At 45.6% G+C, this 19,968-nt stretch overlaps 1 protein-coding gene across 2 annotated transcripts in view; it reads left to right on the top strand.

The window, feature by feature from the left end:
* Nucleotides 1-19,968, top strand: part of LOC125725203 (thrombospondin type-1 domain-containing protein 7B-like) — a 137,655-nt gene that overhangs the window by 30,051 nt on the left and 87,636 nt on the right. For both annotated transcript variants that reach the window (XM_049001922.1, XM_049001923.1), the window contains exon 2: nt 16,224-16,394. In XM_049001922.1, the coding sequence (XP_048857879.1) occupies nt 16,224-16,394 (171 nt within the window). The remainder of the gene's footprint in view (nt 1-16,223; nt 16,395-19,968) is intronic.

The raw sequence follows: 19,968 nt of genomic DNA, 5'->3' as shown, positions 1-19,968 counted from the left end.
GCTAAAATCGTTCTCCATTTGTGAGTCTAACTGTGGCTCCAGGCCCCTCCGGAGCGTCTCTACTGTGTGCAGCTTTTTATTTATTTCATTTTGTTAACTGGACTTTTAAAGCCATTTGTGGAAGGAGACATTTTCTCTGGTGCGGACAAAAATTGCAGATACCCCAAATTATTTGTGATGTATTTCTGATGTAAAAATTAATCCATTTGCATATCTTCTATTTGCTGATTGTGGACAGGGTCACAGTTTTTCAATTAACCTTCGCCTTGCAAACGAACATTTCAATATTTCTGATGACATTTAAATGGAAGAGCAATGGTGACTTAATGCTTAGACTCTGTAAAGATTTGTAACAGTTTCAAGATCTGCAGAAAGCCTGTCGTTCCCTGCTGAAGTGTCTCTGCCAAAGCCGTTTTATCGCGAAGGTAGCAGAGGCAGAGCAGCCCGTAGTCACGGGGACTTTGCACGTCAAAGCTGCGAAGCCACATCAGCCGCAGCCGCGAGCGCCGCGCGGCCAAAGGGACAGCGCGCGGCCACCGTGCGTTTCCTCCATTCCAGGCAAACAAAAAACGCGCAAATGAAATAAAAGAAAACGGAGCCGGCGCTCTGCCGCACGCTTCCTTATAACTGGCGGCTTAATAATACGGATTTGTGAGCGATTGCTTGGCAGCGTATTATTTCTTTGACTAAAGGAATAATTTTAATTTAGCGTTTGCACAAAGGGTTTCGGCGCTCCTGTGGCCATCACAAAGCAGGCATGTCGCAATCCCAGCAGCGCCAGCAAGCATCGATGGATATGAACGATCATGCGATAGTTTTTTTTTCTCCTTTTTTCTTTATTTGGAAACTATCACCTGAAAAGATTATTTTATTTCCGCCCCATCTGGATGAAGAACATAATTGTCAATTTTCTGTATTTCAACTTCAGGACTTTAAAGCTTTCATCTCAACAAATTAGATTTTTTTTTTAACCTTAGCTTACACGCTGACTATCTGGTTCATTGGTTGAGTAATAAGTGTTTTATATGCATAGAGAGAGAGAGTCTGTCACTCCACAGTTTTACAGTAAACCAGCCGCATGTGGCAGGTCATATAGTACAACTTATGGACTGTTAAACATTAGTGTAATAAAATGTCCCGTGCTGTAATTCTGCCACAAATTGAATTATGTTACGCTCTGTTTTTAATAGCGACTTTCATCATTTCTCTCTGGCAGTTCTTCAGAAGTTTCCCATTATTCCTGTGTAAACACCCCAGTGTGGAATTGCCTGGGCATGACTGATCCTCAGTGTTTATTTGCAGGTGACCGCTGGGTGACTGAGACTTAGCACTGACCACCATGATCACCATGATATGGAGGGTAACGAAGACTAGACGCTGGTCCTGATGTGGGGGCCACCTCAGTGTGGAGGGGGCCGCGACCGATTCACGCCACAGACCATATTCACTATGTTTCGAAAGTCTCAAGTTAGAGATTCCCACCATTTATTAGGGTTTTCAAGTTAATGCTTGATGACGCGTAAGACAAACACTTTAAAACATTATTCTTTCACAACAGCAGGTGATAAATGTGACCTTAAACGGATCTGATTGGTCATTTGTCCCACGCTCACCAATGGAATCCAATCAACTATATGTCTCCACTGACTGATAGCTGTCCCCTCCCCCACTCGCATGGCCCCGGCCCTGCGCCCCCACTTCCCGAGTGCTGAGGTTAAACAAGCCCGCCCGTACTCCCCGGAGACCGCGGATTCCGATGGCCAGGCCCGAGCCCCTGCCTTCCGCTTCCGTGCCGGCACCAAATTATTGCCTTTTCGGAAACCAGCAGGCCACCGCCGTTAACTGACCCGTGATGGAAATGACAGCAGGAAGGTCAGACGTCCAAAGCACATGTAGGTGTGCAGGGAATATGCCCGTTTGCTGGGCGGAAAGAAAGAACTGGAAAGTTAGATGAAGCATAAATGAAATAGTGCCCGAATAGTCCATTTTGGAGCCTTCTGGAAATGTGTGAAACAGGTTATTCATAGCAGTTTGTTATTGGATGGTTGGGGTTATGATCAGCGAGTCCTGAAGAGGCAGGAAAGGACGGCGGCTGATTAGCTTTTGATTTGCTCTTTATCTCTGGGCACTGTTCACTCCAGCAGGTCTGCAGGTTGACCTGTATTACACATTAAAAGCTATTTTGTAAAACTTCCCTGCCCCCAATGCACTGGTAAATTAAAAAAGAATTTTCTGATGTTTCATGGGGATTTTCAAGCCTGCGTTGGTATTGCTTCCATGCTAAAAAATGCTTCAAAATAGAAACTGAGCCGCCCCTTCAGTGGACGCCTATGTCCCTGGGTCTCAGTGAGGACAGAAAAGGGTTGTGCTCATCCATCCATCCATCCATCCATCCATTACAACCACTTGCTTTTCACAGGGTTGGAGTGAGCTTGTAGTCAGACTGACTGAAGTCAGTCGTTGGAATCGCAACACCTGGGAACATCCTGGAGGAGATGGAAGTCCATCTCAGGATGCAATCTGACATGCTTACAATCACACTCACTTTGGGAAATTTATAATCATCAGTTAGGCTCAGTGCATGGCTTTGGAAACTGGACTCACACTGGAGAACATGCAAACTGCCGACACGCAGCTGGGATCAGACCCTCAGCCCCCAGAGATGATGGGTGTGTCAACCATACCGTCCAACACACCGCAATGGGCCGGTCGTCAGGAATTCACTGTCATCAGAGGCAATTATCCTGATGACACTTATAGCATTGGAGAATTCTCAAAGGTCAAGGCATGACAGATAAGCTTGTCATACCTGTCGCCTCTGCCAAGCCAAAAGTTATGGAGTTTGCAGTAATGGCATTCTCCATATTATTTTTATTATAATATCTGTTTCCATTGACTGCACTCACATTGCCTCAATCTGCTGTGCACTCATTTCTCTTGGCTTATATTAAAGACCTTTTGGATTTGTGGATTTCATAACTAGAGGTATATAACACTGGTAGAACACGGAAATCGATATTTCCACTGGTGCAGTATTTTGATTTAATACTGCTATCTTTTCATTTAAAATGATCGGGCCTCGAAGAGGGAGAGGTCAGGAGTGTAAATATAAAGCAATACTGGAGACACACTGTCTAAAACAAACACTCGCCCCCCCCCCCTTCATCCTTTTGCTGGAAAATGATTTACAGAGCTTCTCCACTGACGGCTCCTTGGCTATCGCTGTATCCGAAGGCGATCCAAACACTAATACACAAAAGAAACTCTTTGTTTATTTGAGAATACGTCTGTCGTCCACACTGGCCATTTTGTTCGACTATCAGTGACGCACAACGACCATGCTGGAAGCAGAACGCTAAGTGCAAGCCTGTGGCTGAATTTCCCTTCTCAGGAAATCCCACCTTGGGAATCTGAAATGTGCGGGAGTATCCAGTGGTGTGCAGTGCATTAAGTGGTTTGACAAGGGACAGCGATGACACACACTCCAGTTTTTGCACCTAATTTCATTCAGATCCTTCCTGCTATAGTAAGACCTGCTAGTTTTCTCACGATCCCTTGAAGAAACGGGTGTCGTTACATTTTTCCCTGCATTTCAGAGTGGCTTCTTGTTCCTGGTTTGTTATTCTGGAGTGAAAAGGAGTTTAAATATTGAATTTTTTATTTAACAAATATATTCATGCTGTTTGTTTATTGTTATTTATAGCAGGTGTTTGGTGTATATAAAGTTTTCATTTTGATTGCCAATTATCCATCCCGCAGAAAAACATTCAGTTTGCAATAAACCACTGGCAAAATTACATAACATATTCAGAAATGAGGAAAAATTATGTTTTCCTGTCTGCGCAGCGTGTGATGATTCTGACCTCGCGCTTGCATGGTCACACACGTGAAGCCAAAGTGTAAACAGCCACCTACGCAGCCGGCAGGAGAATGTCCTCCTGACAGAGTGAGCTTCACTGGCAGGAAGTCACCTGTCTGTTTAGGTTACACTGCGACGTTGGTGGATCTCAGGGCCGATTCAGCCTCGGAAACAATCCTATGTGTTTTCAAAACAAGACGCAGGAATACATGTGATTCTGTTGCTTGTGATTTATTTCACAAGATGTATTGACTACTTTCATCTAGGGCTGATAGACCATTTCCAAAGTAAATGCCTGGACAAACTATCTCTTATTTTTTCTGCTCAACTGGTCTGTAATAAGCCACCGGATATTTTTTTTTTCTGACTCCGTCAAACACAGAAGCGGATTGTCAATAGCTATTTGCACAGATACGTCATTTGAGACCGATTTTCATTAGTTAGATCTAACGCGAGACCTGCTGCCAGACGCACTCCGACGCTGCTGTCACCGGAGTTCCTGATGCCCTGACACCCCCGGGGGACGAGGCTTTGCGGAAGGTAGGGCAGGGAGAGCTGTCTGCCAAGAGTTAATCCCCCGTTCGCACATCACAACAGCGGAGGGAGACGGCCACAGCGGACGGGCGACACCCCACCCACCCACGCCTGGAGTGCAGTAATCCGCGTGGCGAGAGGCTGAAGGGAAAAGGCGTCTGTCTGTCAGCCTCAGCATGTCCGGTCGTCTTATCTCACAGACCCCGACTCGTACCGCTGCTGAACAGACACGGCAACGATCCAGCACCTTCTGAGTACCACTTTAGCTTAGAATCGGCACACCTCCACTTTATACATTTTAATGTCCCATTACACGGCCCAAATGAGCTGAGCGACAGGCCACACGGCAGATGGACTTGTCCCTTTCTGTGGTCTACTCCTTTGGATTTCGTAGCTTGGGAAGTTACCACGGTAATTGATTAAATCTAGGTATATTACTTTTTGTCATTCCAGTTAATTCTACAGCGTTTTTGATCATTGGAAGACCACTTGCTATGAGGCACCGTATGGATGAACCACACAGGGCAAACCTGGGACGTATGGTGGCCTTTCTGTTTGTGATCAGGAAGCTCCAGATGGTGTTGCATGTCTCCAAAGAGAGAAACTGCTGTATCGTCAGTCTCACCACTTATGGAAGGCTGATCTTTTGCAGGAAACGGGCAGAAGCAGAGTAGGGCTGTGTCTGAGGGACAGTAAAACGTAACGTGCCTGTTCTTAGGCCTGCTGGGGAGGTAGGGGGACAAAGAGCTACCAAGAAGCTTCTCAGTAGAATCTTACCAAAAGGAAGAATGCGGTCGTTTGTGTCCTTGTTTCTAAAGAATTGAATTTAGAAATGAATCCTTTTAGCTCCATTTTCCTTGATTTCAGTTTCAACACCTGTAGCATTTTTGACTGACTACCGCACGATGATGAGCTTAAAGAAACTTTCCCTTAATTGTGATAGTTAAATTAAAAGGCTCACTGCCTCTACCCTTGTGTGGTTTCCAAACCTAATTCAGCACAGATTTTTTTTTTGTGTTGTAAAAAAGTCAAAAGTAGCTTCTAAGATGGCAGATGTTCACCGGGAGCTGCCAACCGATGGCTGAGATCTAATGAAGGAGATGCTTAATGCAAACCAGAAGCTGGCGAGCTGTTCTGGCAAAGTAAACGTTATGAGTAACATATGAGGCGATCAGATTGTGGTGTAATTCCTCATTAACCTCTGGGTGTGTAAGTGAAGCCAGCCTGTGTCTGGGTGCTGCCCGTCCGCTTGGCAGCTGACCTGTCGCAGTCGTAGCTTGGCGCCCCAGCCACCTGGCTCCAGACCATCTTTGCTGATGCCCCGCTTGCTCCCAGCTGGCAATGTGGCTGTGCCAGTGGTGGGAAGGCGCTCCTGTAATAAATAAGTTGGCCTTTACGCATTGACGTGCAATTCTGCGCTGAAGGTTTTATATTTGCACTTTTATTATTCAAAAATAGCGTTCCAGGGGAAAAGGCCAGTATATCAGAGGCACATCTGCTTAAAGACATACTGCAGTGTTTTTCTCTGCCTCCGCACTCCGTCTTATTTGAGATAAATGAACAGTACAAATTCTAAAGGATCTGACAGTTTTAGTACGACGGAGCGGCTGCCGTCCTCTGATGAAATCTCAGCTGAACAGATGCCGCTGTGCATAAGTACATTTGCTTTATGGAGGACGGAAAACATCCGTCTCTCTGCTCCAGCGTCTAAAATTGATTCCTGCAGAATGAAGCGGTAGATAGGGGCCAAGCCTCCCATGCAGAGCTGAGACAAGTTTGGGCAGAGAGTGGCGGGAGGGAGGGGGCTGGGGGCCGTGCCTCATTTTCCATGGTGTTTCGGCTGAGTTAAATGGGTGCAGATTGCAGTCACTCGCGCCATGGCTGAGAGGCACGAGGCAATTTGGTGGTCCAGGCTGATTGGTGGGTATCTGCCTAAGTGCCGGCTTCATCACTGTCTGGCGTAAATGCTGGTGATTGACTGGGATCAGACTCGGAGGAGTGCATTCGAAAACTGTTGACGGCAGTTCCCGGTTGCATTTGCTAGTTGTAGTAATGTGGTGGCCGACCTCGTAACAGCTGGTGTTGGCTGTTCCAGACGAAAGGGAGAAAGTCAAAGACTCCCTAAAAGCCTCGCCGCTTTGTTTGCTGTGCCAAGGCAGAAACATCCGGAGCTGATGCAGGTGGGATCCGTGAGATCAAGATGGCCAACTAGATTGTAAAGGTGCTGTTTTTCCTGATTACTGCTTTGTTAGCGGATGTTTTCGTCTAACAAAGAATTAAGTCCTGTTTCATTTCAAAATTTGTCTTGTTTGTTAATTAAGCTCTTACATACATTGAAAATATCTATTACGCCTTTTATAGTTTTTGTAGTTTTTTCAGGTGCATTTTTTTAAGCCTTGATATCTTTTCTCCCACATTTTACAGGGCTCTGTTCAGTCCTTGTCACCTTGAGCCTGTCTCGCTGGTGTCACGGTCCGTGTCTCAGAGTCGATTACCATCCCGTTTTTTCTCCATTGCGATAACAGCCTCCATTGTCTGGGACCAGATGTATTCGTTCACTGGGTTCCAGCCTTATCATGGCTCCCTGGTTAGCAGGCATGCAGGGCAGTAATCCCACCGTCTCCCTGCCCCTCTCCCACCTAATGACTTGGGGCTCGTCCATCTCCTTATCGAGCCATAGCGCCAATGCCTGGCTTGAGATTATGCCAATCCAGGTTTGTTGTTAATTACAAACCAGATTCTGGCCATGGGAAGGCAGCCAAATGGAACATCAAAGTCTTAGCCTTAATTAGGCTTTTACTGGGTTTGACCAACCCATCAACTGGAAACCAGTTTTGTTGCATGCTGCTGTTATGCTTTGTTCCTTCTTCCCTGGAATCCACATATGAGCTTATTTAATGGGCTTCTTTCTTCCTCTCCAAAGTCTCTATGTGCTTCAGTCCATAATCTGCTGTCTGCGACATCATCATCAACATCAAAATTACCCAACGTCCCAATTAAAATGAGCAAAGAAAAGAGTTATTTCTCCCCCCAGTCCTGAATGGAGTGGAGTCCAGTCAGGCTATGGATCTTCAAGGGCTTTCGTCTCTTTGCCCGCCTCCGTGGAACGTGAAGCGCCCAAACAGAAACTTTGTCTGATTTGAAATTTAAAATTTTCAGGGTAGGTACTTAGCTGATTCAATATTTGTGAGGCTGTTTTTTTTCCCAAGAAAGAAAATCCAATTTTAAGTGGTAAAACACTACAGACAAAGCCAAACACACTCCTCTGGGAAATGTAGCTGCATATCTGCAAACTCAAGGTGTGGCTTCTCTCCGCAACTTTATTGAAGCCAGGCTTTAAGTTTATACCTTATTACAGAGGCTGAAAGCTAACTGAATTGGGGCGGAAATTAACTCCACAATGGAGCGTTAAAAGAAGACAATTTCCTCAGGATTAGATATTTATTATTATTTACTATCTTATCATCCATCACCCACTGTGGTTTTCATTTGCAACCATTATCCGTTTATACAGCTCAGTGCATCCTAAAATAAATTAAGGTTAAGCAGTAGCTTAAGGGCACCACAGCAGACCTCCTGAGACATGAGGCAACGACCAATCCTGTAATAGCTGTGCATTGTTGCAATGATGACTGCAACAAAATGGCTCAATTTCTCAGAGTCACATGTTTGTGAGTTTGTGGACCGACCCCAGCAGAAAGCTTCTACATCAGCAGAACGTGGACCTCACTCAATCGCTTCTTGACACTGTAAACTGGGGTGCGGCCATTACCGGTGACACAGGAGAGCACATATACCAGGGGAACAAGCTTATAAATCTGTGAACTATTGTTCTGCACCTCAGAGCACCATGACGTGAAAGTAACAGAGGCGTCAGTGAGTTCCTGGAAGGTACGACCGTGAGTTCCGCCAGTCTTCTCTCTCCAGCGATGTCAGAAAGCTCAAAGTAATTGTGTGGGCATTTATAGAGCTGAATTGCATAGAGTCATTAGCCGTAATTTCTTATGAATCCTTAAGTGGAAGTTTAATAATGACAAATGCATACAGAGTCAAATGAGGGGAGTTAATAGGCCATGTACAGATCTCATAAATGTAAAGGGTCTTAATCTCGCAATCATGGCACAATCTTCTGGCTGTGAATTTTTAATCACAGGCATCTGTGCGTATATGAAGGATGAAAAATGTCACGACTTGGCCTAACTGAATGAAATGTCGGTTTACATAGCATGAATTCCTGGTTGATGTATTGAAATGTCTTTTGAAGGCTTGAGTTGGGGTGGCAAAGTAAGGCAGAGCAAAGAGAGTAATAAACTTCAATTCCAGTGGGGTAAATATATCTTAGGCTGATAGGGACAGTCCCATGCGGTTTAAAATGATGTTACAGTATTCTCTTAAGCCCCTGCCAAAAGGCAACTGAAAAACTACTTGAAAGTGTAAAGCATCTGAAATCAGTCTAGATTTATATGCATTCTTGAACTGCCATTGTTGCGGCTTGCCGTTGTTTCATATAATCATCATATATAAGCCAGTCAACAGACTTCATATTAATAATCCGATGATCTACAAATGCACCAGCAACCAGCACAATAACCAGCAAATTCTCACTGCTTCTGCATTCCACTCTCTCTTTTTTTGTTACACTGGCTGTCTAATGAATTTGCTTTGGGTCGCTTACACACGGGGGATATGAACCGGGCTAATTGCTTAAAGGAACTATTTAATTAAACTTTCCAAAGTGAAATTTCCTATTTGTAATTTCCTAAAAAATCAATTTGATACAGAACAACGTAACAGTTTTAATTTGTCCATATTTGAAAAGCCTTCTGTCTCCCAACTATGGCCTGTCCAAATGCATTTGCTTGGTAATTAATCTCGGCAATTCTGAAATCTCACAGCAAAGTTCATGCCCAGAGAGTTGGCTAATGGTATTTGTCAGTTTTCTTCTTGGCTTTTGCACAGGCATTAGAGTAACCAGGGAGCAACTGTCTGTCTGATATTGTCCAATATTTTCATACAATTTTTTTTTTGACTCATATACACTTGCTTGTATTAGACATATAATACTGTTTACAGCTGGACAATACAAATGTTGATCCTTCCATAAAATTCATAAAATTTCATAAAATTAGTTCATAAAATTCCAAGCAGATTCTTCTCATTGGGTCTCCTGTCCTGTTCCTTTAAGTATTTACATCTCCTTCTGCAGTAGATACAGAAAACTACACATTGCAACCTGGGGTGGTGAGTGAGGTTAAATCTCTGTACCTCTGATATGAAGATTGTTAGTTCATGCCCCAGCCCCAGATTTGGCAGAACAGTCACATGGTCACGGACCCTTGAGCAAGGCCCCCTAACCCCCAGCTGCTGGGGTGCCACATCAAGCTGAGGTAGGGGAAGAGAAGTCGTATCTGTAGCTGTACAAACGCTGCATAAAGAATTAAAAGAAAAAATAAGCTGTTATCCTGGATTTTCGGATCCTTAATATGCAATGCAGGTTAAGTGCCTTTGTTTGGAGGGTTACCTACATCCCAGGCTTGTCCATTGGTCGTCCCACCCAGCCTATAAGCCTAACCCCAATGACTCGCAAGATACTTGTGACTCAATATCTGTTGGTACAGGAAATGAAAAGATAATCGTTTTTGTTGGGGAAGGTTATGGGGGAGGGACAAGCAGAGTCCGGCTTTTGTCCGCTCACCGTTTGGCTCGTTTAAGTGAGAAAGTCAACCGGTTGTTTTGTTTGTCACTCAGTTTGTCCACCTGTCGCTTGCCTCGTTCCATCCTCAGTGTCAGTTCTGCATCCAGGAGATCAATGTTTGTCACAACAGCATCTCCAAAACGTTAGTTGTTTGCAGTTGTTTATAAAGCACACTTTGAAGCAGTGCTCCCCGCTAGAGTGCTACACGGCTGCGTACGCTGATACCTTGGTAGCTTCATAGCCATCCTAACCTTATCTATAGCTGTCAGAACTGCACTGCAAGGCAACTGCAGATCATCACCTGTGACAGCTCTGATACATCCCGCCTTCGCATCCCTTTGGGGATCTCTGCAAATGTTAACAGCATCATGTGCCTATTTAGGACATGCTAGATGAGAAAAGCTAAGCTATTAATGGCCCTGCAAGAGTCAAGGAAGCAAGGGGCAAACAGGCGTGGTGCAGGTAGGGCAGGGGGGGATCGAGACAAGAGGCAAATAAAAATAGCTGGGGAACAAAGAAGGGGAATGCAACGAGGGTGAGCAGCATTGCCGGGACAGACGGCTCCCCGGGGGCAGTCTCCAAGGAAAGAGCTTTCCGTCATTCTGATGATAATTGAATGTCAGGCTGTGGGAAAGGTGGAGTCAGCGAGGCCTGGACCATGTTCTGTTTTAACGTTTCCGATAAGATCTGTTACCGTGATAAAAACAGTAATCTTCGCAAAGAAACGTTTCGCTTTTTTTTCCCACGAAATTTCCAAAACGGTGTCTGTACGAATGTGGCAGATGGAACGGGGTCCATGATGTAGAAAGTTACCTGTGATGATTCTTTCCACCTCATTCTAAATCTCCTCGCAATAATCACCTTAAATTGAAAAGGCAGGATGAAGAATTGCAAAAAAATGCTAAGGAATCATAGAACAATAGAGATACGGATGAAGTTTTGATGATTTGTGTGCGGAAATGAAAAACTTAGGTCTTTGTTTGTGGGTTTTATTCTCATCTCAAGGTCTTGGTGCTAAAATCTTAAGCAACGTAATCTCATAAAATCAACCCCCGATATGCGGTTGGTTCATTACTGGCTGGCAGAGCAGAGGAATTCTACAGGAGTGACTGATTGTCCTTGTGCTTGTAACCTAGTCTGAATACTGCACTGTAATTAACAATTAGCTCTTAATTACACTAATTGTAATGAGCATTAACCAGTTGGTGTCGCTGAATTTTGCTTCCAACTATCTACAGCATGGCCTGTAGTCGACGCTCTACTGGCAGCAGTTCCCAGTGGAGTCGGCATTGTCTTCAGGGTGATCAGAGGCTGTCACTATCCTCCCGTAGAGTTGACAGCACCAGCGAGTCACTCACAGCATCGCGTGAAGGGAGAATGGTCCACAAACCCTTTATTTGGGGGCAGTTGGAGCCTTTATAATTCCAGGGATGATCCCAGGAGAAGCTGAATCGCTCTTGAATGCTGACCTCACCTGCGGTGGGGCACAGTGGCCTAGCGTGTCAAGTAAAGGGGAGGGATAGGGAGTCGGCGGGATGTGGCAGGCTGTGTTTATCTCCTGCCCGACGCGAGTCTGCGGAGGTCCACAGTGAGGGTCCATAGCGAAGGTTCATGGCGAACGTCCATAGCGGAGTTCCATAGCGGAGGCCTACAGTGAAGTTCCACAGTGAAGTTCCACAGTGGAGGTCCATAGCGGAGGTTTGTAGCTGGCCTTCTGGTTGCCAGCATAAGGTGATGACTAAAAGGCTCCCATCTCAGGTCCAGCTTTGTTACCATTTATGGCACTTAATACACCCCCATACCGCCAGGACTGAATACAGTTTTCAGGCAGCTGAAGACTAAAAGTCATTTAGTCATGGCTGTGTTAATGCTGACAGAAGCTGTTTGCTATCACCGGCTGAAAAATGACTTTCCCTTTTCTATTTTGCCTTTACATCTGGAACAAAGAGGAAGAACAAGAAACTGATTTTGCTGAAATTAAAAAGACGGCACAGAGGATGTGTATGCCATCATGCCTCACCTTGTCAGTACAGCCCAGCTTCTCCAGCCCAGAGCTGTGGAAGGATCTTCACCATCCTTAGGAGCAGAAGTCAATCATGCATGTACCCATCCCACACACCATCACCTCAGCACCAAATCTTCACCCCTATTGTGTTTTTCAACACTGGATTTGTGATGAAAAGTTAATCAGATTTTGGTTGCAGAATTACAGCTTCTCCCATCCAAGTCTCTGAATTACTCCTGGAGCATTATGTCTAGACAAGGTTTCTTCATGAAGCCTTTGTGCACTTATGTGTGTGTCTCCAAACCTGAGATCCAGGCTCAGGAAACATTTTTGTTCCTTGGTTGCTCTAATTTTTGTACTTAAAAGAATGTGGGATCGACGCGGAACTACTCTAATATAGATTCTAATAACAAAACCTGTTTTAGCTGGTGTGAGGCTTAATCCGTTCAGTCAAACAGGCCAGAGAAGAGCCAATGCACCACTGCCCAGACTTTCGTATTTATCCCTGAAATTCCTATTTCTGTTATTATTACAGTTCCAGACCTCACTTCCCCTACTTTCTGCAGTACTTTCTCAGAATAAAATTAAAAGTGATAGTATTTTGATGTTTTAGTGTTTACTAGGTCAACTCTGTTTAAGTGTGACCCCATAAGCTAATTTACTGAGATAGGGATGCAGTTGGAATATGTAAAGTTGTCAGAGATGTGTTAAGTCAAAATGGTGAGAGATTGATATTACAATGGTAAGTATTTCTGCAGCAGTTTCATTCGACTTTGCCGTCCATCGGGTAGACTCTCCCCTGCATTTTTACCAAATTATCACCAATTCAGCTGGAAGTCTGTGGCTTCTGAGCTACAAGCGCTGTCACGCGGAGAAGGATAAGGAGGATCTGACACACAGCTTACGGAGTCCAAGCAGGTGGAGCGTAAATCCCGACCTGCAGCTAGGATTCGGGTGAAATGGAATGGGGGGGGGGGGGCGCATGCGGCAGCTGTCCCCTGCCAGTGTGGCCCTCCCCCCGCCCTGGAATTTGGAAGATGGACAGACTCATAGGCTGTTGTAAACATGCCCAGAGATCTACCGCCAGCGTTTCCGTGGCGATAGTTCGCGTCGGCGTAATCAAACGTCCATTATCGGCACCACCTGTATGGACTCCATTGGAGTGCAATAATGAGCGAGAAAGCCGGCGGCATTATTCACACTCAGTCGCGAAGAACGCGGCACTAATTCTCGCCCTCTGCTGTTATCTGTAGGGCAAACACGTGGAGAAGTGAATTGTTGGAAAGGTGTCCAGTGGAGTCCAGTGACAGTGCTGGGCTGATTAACCTCTTCTCTGTGGCCCCCCCATTCTGCCCCCATTGTTAGATGCTGCAGTGGGTGTGGCTTATGGGGCCACTTCCTCTAATTACTACGGGTGTCCCAATACTTGGTGTCCATATAGTGTGACTCCAGCCTCCTGGTTCCTCCACAGCACAACATGAACTGTTTGCTTGTTATGTGCTTTTTTTAATGCCTCTTTGTGTCTGGTGACCTTTGGGAGATTATCAGCACTGTGAACTTAATAGCTGTTGTTTTCATTTTGCCGTGGACTGGCAGGGGGCGGGGGGGTGGGGGGTGGGGGGTGGGGGGTGGCGAGGCTGGAGTTATTTTAGTGTTTTTGTGTAGTTGTTTTGGTTTCTACTTTTCATTCCAGGCAGCAGGGTCTTTCTGCCAGGGGATGGGATTCCATTCAGAGTGTGTGTGTGTGTGTATGTGTGTGTGTGTGTGTGTGTGTGTGTGTGTGAGTGTGTGTGTGTGTGTGTGTGTGAGTGTGTGTGTGTGTGTGTGTGTATGTGTGTGTGTGTGTGTGTGTGTGTGAGTGTGTGTGTGTGTGTGTGTGTGAGTGTGAGTGTGTGTGTGTGTGAGTGTGTGTGTGTGTGTGTGTGAGTGTGTGTGTGTGTGTGTGTGTGTGTGAGTGTGTGTGTTTCCAGGTCCCCATAAGGGAAAACTCTATTTTATAAAAATCAGTGACTGCAATGAAAAAACTAAAAATGCAAAAACTCTTGTATTTGCTTGGTTACTTACTGTATGGTCATGGTTAGGGCTGGGTGGGGGTTAAGGTTGTCATAGTTAGCGGTAGCGTTTATCCCATAGAAGTGAATGAGCGGGCCCCATAAGGATAGGTATACCCTACATGTGTGTGTGTGCGTGTGTGTTTGTGCGCATGTGCATCTACTGCTTGGCCACAGCAGGGCCCCCTCTAGTGCATATTAGGCTCAGCATGCCGAGATCGATATCAGCACTTGAGCAGGACTGTGACACCTGACTGGTCTCCCAGCTCGGCAATCTCTCTGAATCAATCCTTTTACAAACACTTTTTTATCTTTTATACATTACAGGTGCTGCCGCTCACAGAAACACAGATGGTTTACATTCATTTCAACGGCGCCCAAAATTCTAGGGCCGGAAAACATCTTGGCTGCCGTCAATTTTTCATAAATGTGCTTTTAGAGATTGGTGGAGGTGCCCTTGTCGTCGTGGAGGGTCAGGCACAGCGGTTCAGGCTCAGGTGTGGCCTGTGCTCTGAGGACGGCTGTGTCCCTCGCCTCCCCAACAGGTGCAGCTGCCGTGAGTCGCGGTAAAAGCGGGCGGCATGAGTACGTCAGTTTTCTGAAAGAAATCAATCAGGGACACGGTCAGGAGCAGCTGCTCCCTCCTCTAAACAGCATGGAATAAACGAATCCCGTATTTAATCGGAGCTGTAATTCCGTGCGGATCCACGCTCAGTCGTACATTAATGGGCCTCGCAAGTGTCCGCAGATCTGGAGCGAGAGCAGTGAGGCAGATGTTAGAGCCATAACTCTTAAGCACCGTGTTGTACACTGTGATGAACTGTGTGCGGTTTGATCTATTTTCTTTCGGGAGAAAAATAAAAGCTCTTGCCATCCCCAGTAGCCTGCAGCGGCAGCCCCCTCGCGGCCCGATGCCATTGGCTGTTCCCACTATCCATTTTCATTCCTCACCACTGCGTTTGCCAAAGCCGTCTCCACTATCGTTCTCCTCTATCCTGCTGTCCCCCGTAACCTACGTCACCCCCGTCGGGCTGATTGTCACACTTGGCTTTTAGCGTCCGTGTTTGAGGGATGCTGTGACATTTGATGACCTGCTTACGGTCCCTGGCACGCATGCACCCCCCCCCGCTCATGTTGCCCCCCAGCCGTGACTGATCATCAGCCCAATCTGGAGCGACGTTTGAGGCCGATGTGGTAAAACACCCCCCAGCAGCCTGGAAAGCAACGCGGGCAGAAATCAGCTGCTGCGTGGCAGTGCTAGCTAGTGTAGAAGTTTAATTAAGTCGTGCGGCTTGGTTTCTCGGAGGATAATTCTACAGAGTGATGCAAAATGCATGCCTGTCCTTTTGTCTGCTGCCAGGAGTTGCTTCAGTGTTAGTGGTGGGGGAGGTGAAATGGCAACAAAAAATACTCAACTATTACTCATTGTTTGATGAGTTTAATGCTTCAACTCCATGAAAAACTGTCAGTTGGTACCAGAACCAGACAAAACCTCAGCAAATTCTGCTTTATAATAAAGCATCAATGACATGGAGCATCTTACTTATTGTGCTGTGGATTTAAACACTTGCATGACTGCTTTCTATGTATTGAGTCCAATATAGTTTCCTTGATTCAGTATTAAAGGTATTAAAATGAACTTTGTGTTTTTATAAAGTAGCCTTGCAGTCATTTGCCGGTTTTTGTAAATCACGAGCACTAGTCTCTAATACCTCTGCATGCTTTTGTTGAAGCTGCCTTAGAACAACTAGCAAAAATTTGCTAAATATCTAGTGTGTGGTGACCAGCTAGCAAAGAGCAAACTGGAGATTTGGCCTGATTTAGTGGTTGTAAATATCCATCCATCCATCTTACGACTGTTTATCCTGGTCAGGGTTGTGGGCCATTGTGAATATGTTTATTGATATATTGGTGAAGTTCCTGAATATTTAAGTAATCGCAATAACACTGACAAATTGAATAAAAATAGGATTTTTGCAATACAATGCATCAATGCATTACCATGTATTGTCGCTGTGTATTGGTCATGGTTGGATTGCAGTTCCATAATGTGGATTTCTGTCTTTGGGTGTTTCCTAGGACTGAAGGAAGACAGAAGAGGCTGGACTATGAGTCAACGCCATGGCTATCGCATGGTGGCCTGGACGAGGATGCCTGGCAGCTGTGTGTTCCTCTCGCTGACACTAATAGTGATCCAGGGCCGGGGTGATGTGGAACTTGCGAAAGATGATCGCTATGAGTGGAAAACAGGTGAGCTGGACTGTTCCCCCTTATGATAAGCTGATACAAGAGCATGCGGAGTGATGCTGGTTTGGGTTCTATTAAATATGAAATACTGTTTGATATTGTAACACATCTCATCTCTGTAACACCTTTAGCTAACTCGCTGTAACTCTTTGGTTGTTTCTATGTCATTGTTGGGATGCTGGAAAGCTGGATATTTCATATCGAAGACTATAGTAATGCATGTTGCATTACCTGTTACTTGCGTAAGCTGCAGTATTTGTGAAAGCAGAAATGTGTGAATAGTAATATATTCAGCAGTGTTATGAAACATTGTCTTGCTCTTGGTGTCCACATAGAAGCAATTTTGTCTGAGCTCTGGGTCACGACACAGTTGTGTTACGGAGGGACAGCAGGCTGCCAAAACAATCAGGCATGTTTCTTGGACTGGATTTGTGTTTTGTTTTTGGCAAAGCGCAGCCACTGCGAACCAAATCTAAACCCATCTGTATTGTTAGCGGAATAGTGTGTGTATGTGTGTATATATATGAGCACATGGGTGCCTTTGTATGGTTAATTATTTTTGCCTAAATAACTTGACCACATCACAGAAATGTGATTTGTTTTTTTTTTATTATTTCTGTCTCTGAACTCAAAAACCTCATGGAAAGTAAACAGTGCACATTCACGTAGCCCCCCCCCCCCAGGCCCCCACCCCCTCCCACGCCTCCTCAGCCTGAAAGCTGAGAATCGCTCTGTGAATTCAAGGCTGAGGGAAGTTTACCAGCTGAACACAACCGTCCTATTCTTCCAGCGATTAGCAGTTCCATACCTCTCTTTGCGGTTGGGTAATGACTGTCTCTGCAAGCTGCCAGTGTGATAAAGAGATTGATTAATTGTCCTTGTGAGGGCATATGTTCAAAAGTAGTTTACTCGGGGGAAGCTGGAGGGGGATCTGACACCCTTACCTAGTAGAGGAGCCTTTCGGGTGGTGTAGTGAAAGACCTCTTTGTAAATGCAATCCTGTCTTGTTACCATTCAGACACTGCCAAGAATGCCCCCCCCTCCCCCCTCCCTTGTCCAGGTGACATTTTTCTTATCTTTTTTTTAAATACTTCTCTCCACCTTTGAAGTGCAATTTTTGTACAGAGGTTTACTCTTTTTAGTACTATTGGTATTTATTTTATATCTTACATATTTATACTTTTTATACTTTTAAATTTTATATTGTACTACGAAGATGCGGGAGAAACAGCGTTTTGATTCCCTTGTATGTTATGGACATACAGTGAATTGACAATAAAAAGGCTGTTTGATTGATTTGATGTCACTCAAACAGAGCGAATGGTGAAAAAAAACTCTAGGCAGGGATTCAGGCAAATCTGATAACTCCCCTGTACAATTTAAAAGCTTTAATTAATAAATGCTGCATATATAATAACTTAAACAACAGCATTTCTCACCCAAGGTTTTAATCAGTGCTGGTGTGACTATTTCCCCTGTAACTATCTTGCACTTCTTCCTGGTCACTCGTTAGAGGCTCACCCTAGTGGAGCCCAGACGTAAATTGGCTCCTGACAGTTGTATGCTTGTGACACATTAGCTGCCTGCCTTGTATATTACTCTGGTTTTCCTTCCACCACGAGACAAAATCCTCCACTAGCTTCCTGTCCCGAGACCCTTGGGACCCAGGTGGTCTGTAAACAGGGGTAGGGGCTGCTTCAGGCCCAGCGATAGACACCTGACTTGCACTCCTGAAACAGGCAACAGCACAGTCCCTCCAACAAGGACCTATATGTTTTCAAAGGCAAAGGGCCAGCATTCACTAAAGTACCATTGCTTTGTGTTTAAAATAATATGTTAACTAAAGATATTTCCAGATACACTAAAGGCACAATGTGTGACTAACTGAAAATTACGGTTTAAAAGGTTTTTCTTTTTAATGGCATTTTCACTGATAATTTTTGCGTCGTACAATTTGTCGCATCTCTTTGTGAAGCCTGTGATTATAACTGCATCCGGTGGGACCGTCACCGCCGACAGCTCATTGTGACGGCGATGGGATCGGGCCGCCCGCGTGTCTGTGTACGTGTGAAAGTCTGCAGTAAAAGGTTTTAGCCGAGGGATTCTCATGAATGGGGTCATGGTGGCATGGCAGCATAGCGTCAAACCCCCCCGTTTTCAGGGTCGACCTTGCGGTGACCCAGGCGGGGCCTCCATGTCCCTGTGCGCCCCCATCTTTAGGGCTAGGAAGTCACTTTGCTGAGCTGCCTTCATGCACTGGATGCCCTTTCACTACGCCTGTTTTGGGACCGAGTCCAAATCCAAGATGCCCTTCCAAGACCCTGCCTACATACTGAGTCCACTTTCAAAGGCCTGGCCAGCATTAGGACCAGGCCCTGCATGTCCTGTCTGCTCTTGCTCCTGCCCTTTGCTGACTTCCTGCCAAATATCACAAACTCAAGCAGGGGCTCCCCATTCCTTCCCATTCCTCCCCATTCCAGATTGATGTGTGCCGTCTGCCAGCCCGGAGTGCGGCTGAATCCAATAAATTTTTTTTTCCCTCCTCTGCCAGGCAGCCATACCAGGTCCCACCTCCACATCTAAACCTTTACATCCAACAATTATTTCCATTTTTACCGCTTTTCCTATTTCTGCGGACTCTGACGGATTCCCTCTCGATTCAATATATCCCGGCAGCCAAGCTCAAAAGCAGCCGCTCACGCAGTCTATTTTTTTATTTTTTTTTGCTCACAGTTGCTCCCACGCCCATTACTGGAGACGGCCATGTGCATCTGGCTCTGTTAGGTCCCTCGGGCTGCTACAAGTCCGTTAATATACAAACCAGTGTGCCAGCGAGTCTTAGAAGGACCCAGACGTTTAAGCATATTAAAGACTCTGACCAGAAGGCCGGCCCTTATGCTGTGCGGTCATCTACCAGGAGTATGTTTTGGACAAGGGGGCTCATCCCTGCTCCTTCAGGACTTCCACTCGGCGCGCTCGGAGATTCCCAGCATCCATCTTGAAGGCCAGTTTCTGCCCCTCCAATCCCAAAACCTCTAACCGACTCTTTCTCAAATGAGCCTCCCAGACCACAGAAAGATTTAATTATTTCAGTCACACTCGTCCCCAAATAAGATTAAAGTCATGCCAGCACTGTGGGCTACCAATGCCTTTGAAACGCAGGGTGCCCCCCCGAGAATGACACAGAATTTGGAGAGGTATGTTTCTAAAAGGGGTGGCAGCAGCAGGGCCCCGTGTGGGAAGTTCCGCTGCTTCACTCTTCTGTGGCGGAGGCTCTGCTGTGCTCCTGAGAATTTGCATGTTCCTTTGGCTACGTGTGGGTTTCCTCCTGCAGTCTGAAAACATGCAGCCCAGTAAAGTGACATTTCTGAATTTCTCATTGCTTTGTGTGGTGTCACTCCACAACACCACAGCCAGAGATGTAACATTACAGATGTCAATAATTCCTGAAGGTGGGGGGGCTCTTGAAACAGTTTGTGTAATGGGCAGAATATTCCTATCATGTTCTCAGTTTGTACATTCCCACACCTGCTAGCACAAACAGTGTAATGTATGACTGTGGGCCCCCCCACACAGA

Source organism: Brienomyrus brachyistius, unplaced genomic scaffold, assembly GCF_023856365.1.
Source record: "Brienomyrus brachyistius isolate T26 unplaced genomic scaffold, BBRACH_0.4 scaffold62, whole genome shotgun sequence".
Taxonomy (NCBI): domain Eukaryota; kingdom Metazoa; phylum Chordata; class Actinopteri; order Osteoglossiformes; family Mormyridae; genus Brienomyrus; species Brienomyrus brachyistius.
Note: the sequence above shows the minus strand (reverse complement) of the source record. Positions and strands in the feature narration are given on the sequence as shown.